Below are 13,786 nucleotides of genomic sequence, written 5' to 3' on the forward strand. Positions count from 1 at the left end.
CGTATCTCTCCACCTTGGACTGCAGACGCTTATACTCCTGCAGGGCCTGTTCCCTCCTCTTCACTGCCATGTTCAGGCTGGGGAACACACCGCTGTACCTGCACCAGAGACACACACACACTGCTGTACCTGCACCAGAGACAGACACACACACACACACACACACACTGCTGTACCTGCACCAGACACACACACACACACACACACACACACACACACACACTGCTGTATCTGCACCAGAGACACACACACACACACACACACACACACACACACACACACACACACACACACACACACACTGCTGTACCTGCACCAGACACACACACACACACACACACACACACACACACTTCTGTACCTGCACCAGAGACACACACACACACTGCTGTACCTGCACCAGAGACACACACACACACACACACACACACACACACACTGCTGTACCTGCACCAGACACACACACACTGCTGTACCTGCACCAGAGACACACACACACTCCTGTACTTGCACGAGAGACACACACACACTGCTGTACCTGCACCAGACACACACACACACACACTGCTGTACCTGCACCAGAGACACGGCTTTACTGAGAGCACACTCACACTCACACTCACACTCACACTCACACTCACACTCACACTCCAGCTCCACAGCTGGATTGACAGCGGTTTGAGAGTGGGATGCTGCTATAGCTGGCTGTGTGAGATTCTCCACATTCCTGCTTCACTCTCACACCACATACACCAGCTACACTCCCTCTTCCTGCTCAGACTCACATTCAACGGCACCAGACAGCGGTGCAGCTCCACCCTTCATATAAAGGACAAAGTAGTAAATAAAAATCAGCCAACAAACTCACATTATTGGCTCCAGCTCAACTCTGGCCCTTAATAGAGACTCGGGGAAGAAGGCAAAACTGTGAGCCGTTATCGGTGTCTTAGTGAGGTGGCACTGGTGCTACTCTCTGTCACCTCTCCCAACAGCTCCCTCACAATGCGTCTCCCCGAACGAATCATGCCACTGCTGCCCCAGCCGGGGCAAAGCTTTAAACGCACGGACCTGCCGAAGTCCTCATTTACGTGTTCCATGAAGTTTGTAAAAATAATATAACGTGGATATAATACAACTGAATATGAGCCATCTACTGAGTACATAACTTATAACTGAAATCCACAAGCTTTGTGAAGGTGGGGTTCGGGCGTTGAATGGGCCGAGAGGGGGTGGCGAGGAGCTGGTATGGGACAAGTTTTGGATTCCCTGCCCACAGGAGACGGGCGGAGGGAGTGGCCCCTTCATCGTCGTGGTAACGTCACAAGTCCCGGATCCCCACCGCGGCCCCCGCTCCCTCTTTTTATGCGGTCGCGCCGTCGCCATGGTTGCATCATTCCCACGCTCTCGGCCTCCCTCCTCCACCTTGCGGTCACACCTCAGGCACCGGGAGATGATGCAAGCCCCCACCCCCACACCACACCCCCTCAGGTGAACTCTCACTCCTTTCCTAACCACACCCTACACTACAGAGCTCCTGCAGTTACCCAGCCAGCCACCGGGGGCAGGCTGCTCAATCCCACAACAACCAGCTCATAGTTAGGTAACGCACCAGCAATCCCTGCATATCGGCTGTATCAGGTTTACCCTCAGCACAGATACACTTCCCAGGCCCAGATAAGCATCAACACTCTGCAGGCTGCTCCAGGGAGATGAACAGATAGAGAGGAGAAAGGTGGAGAGGTGGAGGGTGTGGAGAGGTGAGGGTGGCACTGAGTGTGTGGATCAGCACAAAGACAGAAATCACCGGGCACCACTCAGATTCACAGCTGTTTATAAGCAGTGGAGAGAAACAGCTGTTTCAGCTGTTGCACTTGCAGGAGGTAAGTCTTACTTTTTAAGTGGCTCGATGACTGTCTTCTGGTATTGATTGACCTGAGGAGAAAAAAAAAAAACATACTTATAACACATACCAAACACACACACATGCAACATACTACATTTACAAAACTGGTTCCATTCATGACTTTACTACACAAAAAAACCTCACTTCCAGCCAGGCTCTACTGGGAGGTACGGGAGAAAAGGCCCCCGCCAAAGTAACGCTATCAACAGGCCTTCCTCATCTGGCTTTATCCCTATAGTCTGTGATCTCTCTGGTCTTTCCCTTTGCTGTTTTCATTCACTGAATGAGTGAGGGGCAGCTGAGGAGGAGGTGAGGGGAGACAGCTCTGGGCCCTCTCACGCTCCCTGTGACCTGTCCAAAAGCCTGAGGTGTTGCTGTCATTCCCAAACTGCCACGTTGCGCATGTTACCGTGCATTAATACTGCATTTCACGTGTGTAGTAGTATTTTATATGCACAAATATTGGTACAATACAAACATCCTCCACATATGCAACTTAAAATGACCTCCGGCGGGTAACAGGGGTGACATTTAAAAACAGGATCTGATCCGGGAGGATCTGGTTTAAAGCGGGAATTCCAGGAACGCTCTGTATGCAAAGCAGGACACTCTGCTGTCAGCGGCCCAGGATTCAATCCCAGCATTCCACAGGAGTGTGGGGTGTTCTGCCGGCCTTTCGGCCTGCTGGAGGCTGACTCACAGAGCGGCACAGACTCACAGAGCGGCAGGGGCACAGACTCACAGAGCGGCACAGACTCACAGAGCTGCAGGACTCACAGACTCACAGAGCGGCACACACTCACAGTGCTGCACAGACTCACAGAGCGGCACAGACTCGCAGAGCGGCACAGACTTGCAGAGCTGCACGAACTAACAGAGCTGCAGGACTCACAGAGCGGCACAGGCTCACAGAGCGGCAGGGGCACAGACTCACAGAGCGGCACAGGCTCACAGAGCGGCAGGAGCACAGACTCACAGAGCTGCAGGAGCACAGACTCACAGAGCTGCAGGAGCACAGACTCACAGAGCTGCAGGAGCACAGACTCACAGAGCGGCAGGAGCACAGACTCACAGAGCTGCAGGAGCACAGACTCACAGAGCGGCAGGAGCACAGACTCACAGAGCGGCAGGAGCACAGACTCACAGAGCGGCAGGAGCACAGACTCACAGAGCGGCAGGAGCACAGACTCACAGAGCTGCAGGGGCTGACTCACAGACTCACAGAGCGGCAGGAGCACAGACTCACAGAGCTGCACAGACTCACAGAGCTGCAGGACTCACAGAGCGGCACAGACTCACAGCCACTCTGACCCACAGAGCAGCGCACTGCAGGAGAGGTTTTACCCAGTTAGAAAAATGGGCTGAAAAATGATCATCTCTCCTCTGCCACAGGTCAATGCGTGACCTTCTGAACTTTCAAAAGCATAACTGGCAGGCCTCCAAGACCGTGACCAGGCCTACAGAGGCTATTCTCACTAAGAGAAAATTACAGCACACCTGAGACTCCATCCAGAGGACTAAGCCCATGCATGTCTCCCCTTTCAGCTGAGTGGATGTTTTTAAATGGAGGGACCAATCTAGAACTTCTACATGTAGACCCTCACTCAGGGCAGAGGGGCGGGATCAGAGCATGGCGTTGGGGGGCGGAGCCACTGACCTTCTCCTGGTTGAAGGAGTCCATCCTGCGCATGGCGGTGTCCAGGGCAGCGATGGAGTCCAGGAAGCCCTGGTCCTGCTCGCACACGGGGTTCTGCCGCAGGTCCGCCGCGATCTTCACCGCCGCTTTGGACATGGCTGGGGACAGAAACGCCGCAGGGCGCGGAGATCAGAGCACGCCACATCACCCTCCCTGAACACAGGGAAATCCTGCACCCTGAACCTCCACCAGCAGACAGACGGTCAGACGCGGGTTAGGCCAACCCCCGCTGGCTGGCAGATGGAGTCTGTGGGTAGGCTGCTGACTCGGTCTCGGAGGTGAAGCCTGGCATACTCTCAGCCACAGAGAGAGGAGACCCAAATGCCTTCCATTACCCCATTCTACCACTCCACAGTTTTAAGGGGGGGGGGGGGGGGGGGCTGCATTACTGGATCAACCAGGGGCAAATCTACCCTCCCAACTGAATTCACCTATGTCTAAGCCTGTGAAGAAATAAGGGAAGGATACTTGAGAAAGGAAAAAAGGGCTACATGTTAAGTTTTTATGTGTATGTGAGAGGGTTGGACAGTTTAGTAAAGACTGCAACAGTAAAAACACAGCAGTGTAGTATAGCGGTAAGGAGCAGGGCTCGTGACCAAAAGGTTGCCGCTTTGATTCTAGTGCACTGCTGCTGTGCCCTAGGGCAAGGTACTGCACCCACAACTGCCTCAGTAAACATCCAACGGATGTGTAAACAGATAAAATTGTAACCTATGCAAATTGCTCTAAATGAGAGTGTCTGCTAAAAGACAATGTAACATAATGTGATGCTGTAGCTCTGGGCAGGGCAGGGCAGGACATACCTATGTCAGCCTCTGTGCTTTTCTTCAGGTCTTTGTGGAGCTTCTTAGTCTGATCTTCCAGCCTGCAGATTAGAATGCGATAGACAGGCGTCTTAGACCGCTGGGGTCGCGAAGGGGGAGAGACACGTCATTCAAGGGGATCAGAGAGGACGATAAGAAAGGTGTGAAAAGGGGAATACGGAAATGCTCTCTCTGATTTTATTCTCCGCATTTCGTTTCGGAATTACAGAGGACACAGAAGATGAGCGAAAAAAGAAAAGAAGATGATGAAGAGGGGGACTCTGAGGATGAGGAGGAAACAGAAGCGGCAGCAGCAGCACGCGGGCTTTGGGCAGAACGGTGCGCTGCGCTCTCCACAGAGGCTGCAGCTCCACGCCGGGGACAGAGTCGCGGCCGCTCCCCGCCCACCCCTTCCTGTGCCTCTTACTCAACGCGCTGGCATTTAAAAACCCTGACATTTCCACTATCAGCGAGACCATCTCTGTGTGTGCGGCCCGGCCACGCCCACTCCCACTCACCGAAACCAAACCCCCACCCCCCAGCAGCTGGCCAAACCCTGGAAGGACCAATCGCGCGTTGTCTCAGATCTGACAGCGTCTGTGGTGCAGGGAGACGTGGAAAACCTGCCGGATTACAGCCCCCCAGGACCGGAGCCAGGTGGCCCCACGGCACAACAGCCCCAGTCAGACTGTGTGTGACTGTTACACAGCTTTCCGGCGTCTTTGTAAGATACTCCTCACTGCATAACAGCCACATCTGGATTTTCTCAGCACAGTGTTAAGTGAAAGAGGAACTAAGGTGGCTGAAACCTCAGGTATTTACAGAATCATTATTTGGCATTAGCCTGCTCTCCCACCCCAAGGAGGGAATAGATATTCAGTTTCACTCTTTTCAAGTGGAAAATCATCCAATTGAAACCACAGCTCTCCTTGCATTGTGCTTGACCTCACTGCTCTCAGTGAAAGAGCTCAAAGTTCAAAGTGAAAAGAACATTTCTCTGTAAAAAAGCTACAAGAAATATGACAGAGAGGATGGATTCTGAGGCATGCTTTTAATCATTGATAAGATTTTCAGATGAACAAACTTACTTTTGAAGCTTCTCATATTCTCTTTCAAAGTCCCTTTCAACCTGGGAAGACAGAGATAGATAGAAATGATGAGGTTAAAGAAGCAATGAGATTGGTTGAGGAGAGACATGTGACAGTGAGGAAGCGCTGTGATTGGTTGAGGCTGGGGCAGGAAGGTGACCTTCTCCACACTGCCACTAGCCTCCTGGCCACTCCTTCAGAAAGAATGAAGATCCTGCACTCTGCTGCCTGGCCTCACCTGTGCAACAACAGCACGATGACTCACACCTGAGAGGCGCTGCCAACACGTAGGCGCACGCACACGCACGCACACACACACACACACGCGCACACACGCACGCACGCACGCACGCACGCACACAAATGTCTCTCTCTCACACTCACACACACGCACACACACACAAATGTCTCTCTCTCACACTCACACACATGCATGCACAAAAACCTCTTCCTCTCTCTCTCATGTTCTTACACACACATGCAGTCAATGGGTAGCATTCTACTAATAGTAGAAAACCCGCTTACACGACTTCATGTTCATCGTATGCGGAAGGAAATATTTCTCTTTATTGTCTGAGCACCAGTGTCACAGTGGCTCCTGGTACTGTCTCCCCCAACCACCTGACCCAGGATCCACTTATGCAGGGATAACCACAACCCCAATTATTCTGAGCAAAAGGTGCGCACTGATCCAGGATCAGTGGTTGAAGGCAGACTGCTGAAGTGTCTGCTGAGGGGACTTCCAGTCTCGGGTCATCTTTGGGGGATGCTTCCCTTCTGCCATGCCAACCTCTTGGTCACATGTTCTCTCTGCTCCCATGAGCAGAGTACCCATGATGCTTTGCACGGGCCTGCCACCTTCCACACTCGTTCCAGCACCTGCAATTTGACCAATACCTTTCCAGGATTTAGGGTCTTAGCCTCCCCCCTCCTAACCCTGTGCGGTGTTGTGGTTACGGAACTGACACTAATAATCAGAGGGTTGCTGCTTCACCTCCAGGGCAAAGCAAGTACCTCCGAGGGAACTTCTTCACCTGAACTGCTGCAGTAAAAATTTTAAGCATTTTAGCACTGAATGTTATCAGCTATGTCGCAGTGTTACCTGAGTGACAGACTACCGTAACATCAGGACAGGACAGGAACAGAACAAACGTCAGCTTCCTGGCCCATCCTGAGCACGTGTGGCAGAGCCAGCCAATAAACAGAGCCAGCGTCTCTCACTTCCTGTATTAGGCCTGTGATGTCACAGGAGCCTCCCCCTCAGTCTGGCCTCCGCTGTGGAAGCTTTCAGCCGCAGAGAGGGGGAATACCAAAGGCTCTCTGTGGTTTGGGGGAAATACACTTCAAAAGACTTTCTAAATACTGATCGGCAGATGCAAAATCATGTTGCCAAAAGTTATGGTGACAGCAGGTTTGTGGCGGCAGCAAAAGGTTAAAGGGTTAATATTAATGACACCATATGGAAACTGATTTCCTCTAGTCATGCCTGAAGGACTGCATACCATTTTTGGCAGAACAATCTGCAGAAAGACTGTAATGCAAGTACAGTTCAGGATGCTTATATTCTACATTTAGGCTCCTTGAAAATGTTGTGAAATGTGGAGGAAAAGTTTGCTGCACTGACTGATCACAGAACAAGCGAGAGGCCAGGCTGTACACACAGTACGTCAGCAAGGGTGTGGGCTTTCGCCAAGAAACTGATCCGATTTGCAGGAATAACAAAATTCTAATCGATTCACAGGCATCCACTTCCCTCAGGCTGTGGGCACCTCCCTCAGGCTGTGGGCACCTCCCTCAGCGCTGGCGTAAACTCCGCTGCCGTTTCATTATGCTCGTGTTGTTCCTTACCTTTATTTATTTAAGAATCTACACCAAAGGGGTGCTACATTTTTATGTTTCTTGTTTGTCAAGAAATAAAGAAAGCTCATTTCTAATGGACACATAGTTCTGTACACAGGAATCCCAGAACAGTTTGCCATCTCTCTGTCTCACTCTGGATTGAGCACCCTTGTGGTGCATGCTGGGAAACGGAGGCAGAGAGGAGGGATGTTAAAGGGACCCCTGTCCCAATTAACTGAAATGAAATGAAATTTTGATAGCATCCCAGTAGGGGCTAAAAAGCTTCACGTGCCCAGTGCAGCCACTGGGGCAGGCTTTGTGGGCTTACACTGACATCATGAACACTTGTACCCTCTCATTTCTCATTCCCAGCAGAGCGGGGAGAGGGTAACACTGAGAGGTCAGAGAGAGTGAAATTCAGAAAGGGAGTATGCTCTGCTTCTGACAGGCGCTCTGCACCTAACGTGGACAGCCACTAACCTGCAGAATAACAAACAGCTTAGCGATGTATTGGTTTTGCGGTTTGGTGCTGCTTTAAGGGAACGCAGGCTGTCACAGAACACGTGGCTGTGAGTCTCCAAGCTCCATTAAAAAGCAAATTCTCCAGGCCAGGACAACAGAGAACGCTTGTGTTGCCAAGTAGTGAATGTTTTACTCCAACCTTTCAATACTCCCATTATGTCAGACATGAGTCACGAGTACCGAAAAAGTGCTGTGTGTTTAAAATAGCTCGGGCGAAAACCCGAGAACATGCGTGGACGCTCCGCGGAACTTCACGGCTCTCTGTCCTGTGGGCTGGTATGCAAATGACCCCTCGCCCCCCCACCTCGAGGGCCTGAGAACGCCGAGAGGCAGTCGAACTCACCGTTTTCGATACGACCTCCTTCTTCGGTTGGCTGACCTTGAACGGTATCCTGAAAGAGAGCACAAAAGCCAGAAGTGATTCAGAGGCCGACCCTGTTTATTGCACTATGATGAGGGAGAGGATGTTCTGCTCACTCTTCACCAGGTCCAGCTGTAAATATGACCAAGAAGGAAAGTAGGAACTAACAACTGAGAAATCATTTCTGTTTGTTACGACTTTCTCTCCCGATATACCCATACTTTACCTGTCCTGACTGAATATATCCACATTTTACCTGCCCTGAGTGAATATACCCTCACTTTATCTGACCTTAGTGAAAATTACCTGGCAGCATCACTACTACAGACAGGCAAGCAAAGGTGAAAATGTTACACTGAGGTATGAGGGCAATTATTTCAATGGGGTATGGATAGGGGCAGTTATTAAAGAGATAAGAACAGGGGCAGTTATTTCAATGGGGCAACAATAGGGCAGTTTTTCAAAATATAGGCAAAAATAGCAGGAGATGTTGCATTAAGGGTAAGAACAGGGATGAGAGGGTAAAAACAAGGGCAGTTATAAAGAGAGGGTAAGAAATGGGGCAGTAATTACACTGGGGTAAAAACTTATTAAACAGAGGGTGAAAAAGGGGCAATATATAAATTCAGAATAAAAACAGGGGTTGTTGTTACACAGGGTCAGTACACGTGAAAAGGGGCAGCTGGAATTTCACTGTGAAGACTGTCTTAGAATGAGAGCAATAAGAGACAGATGGAAACATAAGGCCCAGCTCTCCTATCCTAAAGGCAGGCTTTTCTTATTGGTAAGACCAATAAACCACCTCACTCCCACTTACCACAGTTCAAATTCTTTACACACACGTCCTTAAGCCAGACAAATTCAGCATGTCTCATCTTCTGGCCTGGGGTTGGCCAGCTCAGAGGCTGAACACTTAGTGAGTAATTCTCCAAAAGTAAAAAAAAAAATAAAATAATAAAAATCTCTCCTTGCTAGGGCTGGCCTTCAGTAATCTCCCGGTATTTATAAGGGTCCATCCCCACCACACTTGTGTGGGCTTTCTGTCTCTAAACTCAGTGAAGACACTGGAGGCGAGTTTCTTTATATGATGCGACTTCGTGCTGCAAATGTGCCTTCAACGGTCTGCATAGCAGACTGCATCTGAAAATACAAGACCCTCTAATATGTCACAAAACGAGCAAACAGAGTCTAATCTCCAGGGCAAAAGTAAGGATTTCCAAAGTATTCTGAGCGCTACTAAGTTTTTTAGACCTAGGTGTAGGAAAAACCGAACGACTTCTGAAGGAGTTCCCAGAAAGCGGAAACAGAGGTATTTAGGCGTAAATGATGCAAGAATCTATTTTTGAGACGTGTCAGTTTTCTTATTTTTCTCACAACGGTTAATTATTCAGTCGAGGTATAATTACGCCTCATTATGGCGGAGAACCCGAGCGTGGTCACTGTTTATAGGCAAAGTCCGGCCCCCTGAAACAGCGCTTCTAAACCCGTACGCCGCAGCGGCCGTTCCCGGCGCAGGTAAACAGCACGTGGGAGAGGAGCTATTACGCTCCAGGTTTAGCGCTCTAATCACAGGCGTGCGCGACTACGACACCAAGCCAAAAAACACCCCAAAACGCCCGTGTATGAGCGGACATGAACACACATGTGCCTATTTTCTTTTAGCGAAACAATGGCCTCACGCATGGTTAATTTCAGAAATGCGCCATGTAGGCGATGCCTTCGCTACTCACCAGTGACAAGGGGCTATTTCTCGCTGTTTGCCTAATGATTAGAAACCACGGGAAGTGGGGCGGGGGGGGGGAATCATTCAATGTGTTTAATGTGGCACAACGAGGTTACTTGTTTGCAAAAGTGCACACTATTTAAAAAGTTTTGAGAGTTTCAAAAGAAACAAATTACGCAAGCTTGAGGACTGTGCCACTCATCATCTGAAGGGAGTGAGTTTTGTGAGGCTAATCAGGTCGCTAATGCACACCGGGAAAATACCGGTTAGCCTATGCGGATAGCTACCGCGTTAGCCATCTAATAGATGTTCAGATATCTTGATAGTGAAGTCTTGTCCAGTTTAATCGGTAATTTCAAACGTTTTAAGATCGCTGAACAGCGAAGTAACGTTAGCAACTTACTTAGAGTCACATAGTTGATGACCGGGGATTACATCAAGATAGCTAACGCTGATTTAGATCAAAACCGACGCAACCTTTTAAATAACCGCAGTTAAATCATCTGGCCTTTTGGTCTCGAATAGAGCAAGTGAGATACGAGGAACTACTCCAAAACAGCTGATTTTAAGATAATTCTTTTAAACAAGGTAACCTTATGAGAAACTCAGCAAGCAGTGTTGGTACAGAGATAATCCAGACCTCACGTCAGCCACACAACAGGCTGGCCGATGTTTAAAGCGGTCACCAAAAAGAAAAAAAACACAGCAATCTAGCTAACGTCAGTTAATTACTTACCAGCTCATGTCGATTGAGCTCGTAATCTAATCTGATCCACGGGTATTTTCCTTCATTGAGAAATTATTTGTGCATAACATTAGGCGTTTTCTCGCATGCAGGAAGTGTCTGACGGGCAGATGGGCTTTAAACTACGGAAAGCGAAAGGAAACGAGCGCAGTCGCTTCGCCGGCCGCAGAACAAATGGCAAGAGAATATTTGTTGAAATGTCGGTAAGAAAAATAAAATAAACGGAGGTTGCAGATTGTTACCCTTATATTTTTATTCATTTATTTATTTTCATTTTACATATTCAAAGGGCAGTCTTTTATTTTGAAATGTTATGTTTACTGAAGTGTTTCTTCACTGAAATGCGTAGTGCATCGGTGACAACGCTCCATTAACACAACTAATGAGAAGTAGATTTCACAGCGAGGTTGGCCGCCATCCGTACCAAATGAGTTAATGACAGCAGTACATCTCGCAAAAAAAAAAAAAAAAAATTAAATTACACTGGGTACGCATATATTGCTTCCAATTCCTGATGCAACAAGTTCTCCTTTGCGAATTTATGAACTGAGCGCTAGATTGTGTGACCATCTACATTTGTTATACACTGGGAAAAAAGGCAGAAGTAGACCGTGTGTGTGTGTGTGTGTGTAATGCAATGATCCAGCGAAGCGATACACTCTCAAAATAAAAAATTGGATAAAAAAACAACTCTTTCACCTTAAAATAATTAATGCTTTCCATATGAGCTGGCATTGACTGGAGGCTCTGGCCTCATCAGTAAAATCCACCTCCACAGAAAACAAGGTGGGTCCCTTTCATCTCTGCCTCTGTGGAGAGTGGCAGCTGCCATTGTGGCCAAGTACTGAATATTTTCTTTCAGCCCTTTTATCCTGAACCTGTCATTCGCCAATCCAGTGAGGAGGAACATGTCTGAACAGAGGAAGGGAAAAGGTCACCACACGGATGAAAAGAAAAAAGAGGGAAAAGCCTCACTTTTTTTGTCATCCAGCATAAACGGGTCTCCCCTTACAAAACGCATTTAAAACCACAGGGCCAGAATTCTTTTACAATTATATATTTTAATATGATGTCAAATATATTTTTGCATATGTCAAATGTGGCAACAAACACTACTTGAATGTACTGTGTGGTTCCATTTTTTCATATTTTTAAAATTGCTCATACACACAATCCCACAATGCTGTATATGGATGTGATGGATATGATCATATCAGACAGATGAGAGCTCCAACACATGTGTTTGTAGTGGTCGGCAGAACACAGCATTGAAGAGTATGCAGACATCTGCATGCAACCTTTCTGTGAAAGAAGCAGTGCCTTTAAACGATGACACAGTTACGGCAGCACCTGAAACAGGTCCGAGGAGTGGACAGCACAGGTGTAAGTGCCGCTCACCTGCGCGGGCTGGACTGCAGTTGACTGAGGTCACACTCCCGGTGCATCTCTGTTTCCATGGCAGCCTGATCAGTGTCTCTTAGTCACGCAACCTTCCCGCCGGTTTGGCTCACAGCGGCGGTTTCGTTTGACTCCAGTCCAAACGTGAACCCTGAGCGTCAGGCTGAGACAGCAGAGCAACATGCCTGCGCTCCGCCACTGAGACCCGATCTCACCGGAGCCTCCAAACTGCCTTTTACCCACACACACTCAGCCAAGTGTGCTATGTGCACATACGTTACATCAGTGGCATTGAGGAGACGCTCTTATCCGGAGCAACTTACATAGGTTACAGTTTTTTTACATGTTCCCCATTTTATACAGCTGAATATTTGCTGAGGCAATTTTGAGGTAAGTACCTTGCCCAAGGGTACAACAGCAGTGCCCCAGTGGGGAATTGAAAGTCCTGCTCCTTACCACTATGCTACACTGCCGCCCCGATACACACAATACGTACACATGCACACATACAAGTGCACTCACACCACAAACACACACACACACACATACATGTGCACACACTATCATTCAAGAAAACACACATACACACACCACACAAATACTCAAACACTGTAGACATACACACAAGCACATGCATAAACCCTCACACACACAAGTCAAAGCTATGTTGTTGAATATTGATATTCAGTGGACTGCGTCTGTATGTTCCCCTCACTCATGTGGGTAATTGCAGTTTAGCTCAAGAAGCATGACTAATGAATAAATACCCTCTTTTGCATGCAATAACAATTGGGTCTCTTCAAACCTGCTTTGATTTTGATTCAGCTTAGTTTGATCTTGTTTTAAATGGAATCACATTGTCTGCAAAACAGTATCTATTGGTTTAAAGGACACACCCAGCCCACAAATTATCATTATTTACCATACAGATATCATTATATGTTATGTATGTCAAACAGGAGCTTGAAACTGATTTAACCCTTTCGCGGAAAAAGATATTGGATGTATCAAGCACACAGGTCATTGCGTGGCAGAGTGGGTTGATGTATCCCTTCATTTTTTCTCTCTTACAGTTCAACCAACTGTGGGTGTCCATTAATTGATTCCAGAGAGGAGTTAAAGTCTGAAATCGACAGTGAGGAGTCTAAGCCATTGAGATCTGTCATTCACTACAACACTAACCTCACTCTGGATCTGCAGAAGGCTTCTCAGTCCCCTGATCAGTACAGAGGCCTCGCTAAAGCTACTAATAACTAATAGCATCTGCTGGAGTTCACTGTCCTCGCGAGGTTAGGCAAATCCTGCTGTCCTTTTCCTTACATTACATTGTTGTCATTTGGCAGATGCACTTAACCAGAATGGCTTACACAAGTTACAGTTCTTAGATGTTACCCATTTATACAGCTGAAGATTTAAAGAAGCAGTTCTGGGCTAAGTACATTGCCCAAGGGTACAGCAGGAGTGCCCCAATGGGGAATCAAACCAGCAACCTTTCAGTTACAAGCCCTGCTCCTTACCGCTACCTGCTTAAACACCAGGTGTGGACATTCAGTCCAGCCTTGCCTGTCATTCTGCCTACAGTCTTCCTACAGACTGTATCTGGAAGGTGTCTGTCCCCACTGTGAGTCCAGGTAGATTTTTCCATGCATTTAACTCTCTGAGTGAAAAATATCTCTCGGTATCAATGTGAAATTTATGTCTAAATAAC

The 13,786-nt window shown here is 48.2% G+C and overlaps 1 protein-coding gene across 1 annotated transcript in view; it reads right to left on the bottom strand.

The window, feature by feature from the left end:
• LOC118777841 (bridging integrator 3-like) overlaps positions 1-10,788 on the bottom strand; it is a 14,145-nt gene extending 3,357 nt beyond the window's left edge. The window contains exons 1-7 of the mRNA XM_036529047.1: positions 10,672-10,788; positions 8,195-8,243; positions 5,491-5,531; positions 4,403-4,464; positions 3,561-3,697; positions 1,892-1,932; positions 1-98 (exon numbers count right to left, since the gene is read on the bottom strand). The exon at positions 1-98 is cut by the window's left edge and continues 44 nt beyond it. Of these exons, the coding sequence (XP_036384940.1) occupies positions 1-98; positions 1,892-1,932; positions 3,561-3,697; positions 4,403-4,464; positions 5,491-5,531; positions 8,195-8,243; positions 10,672-10,679 (436 nt within the window). The 5' untranslated portion in view covers positions 10,680-10,788. The remainder of the gene's footprint in view (positions 99-1,891; positions 1,933-3,560; positions 3,698-4,402; positions 4,465-5,490; positions 5,532-8,194; positions 8,244-10,671) is intronic.
• Positions 10,789-13,786: the final 2,998 nt, after the last annotated feature.

The sequence above is a fragment of the Megalops cyprinoides genome, chromosome 5, assembly GCF_013368585.1.
Source record: "Megalops cyprinoides isolate fMegCyp1 chromosome 5, fMegCyp1.pri, whole genome shotgun sequence".
NCBI classification, from domain to species: Eukaryota; Metazoa; Chordata; class Actinopteri; order Elopiformes; family Megalopidae; genus Megalops; species Megalops cyprinoides.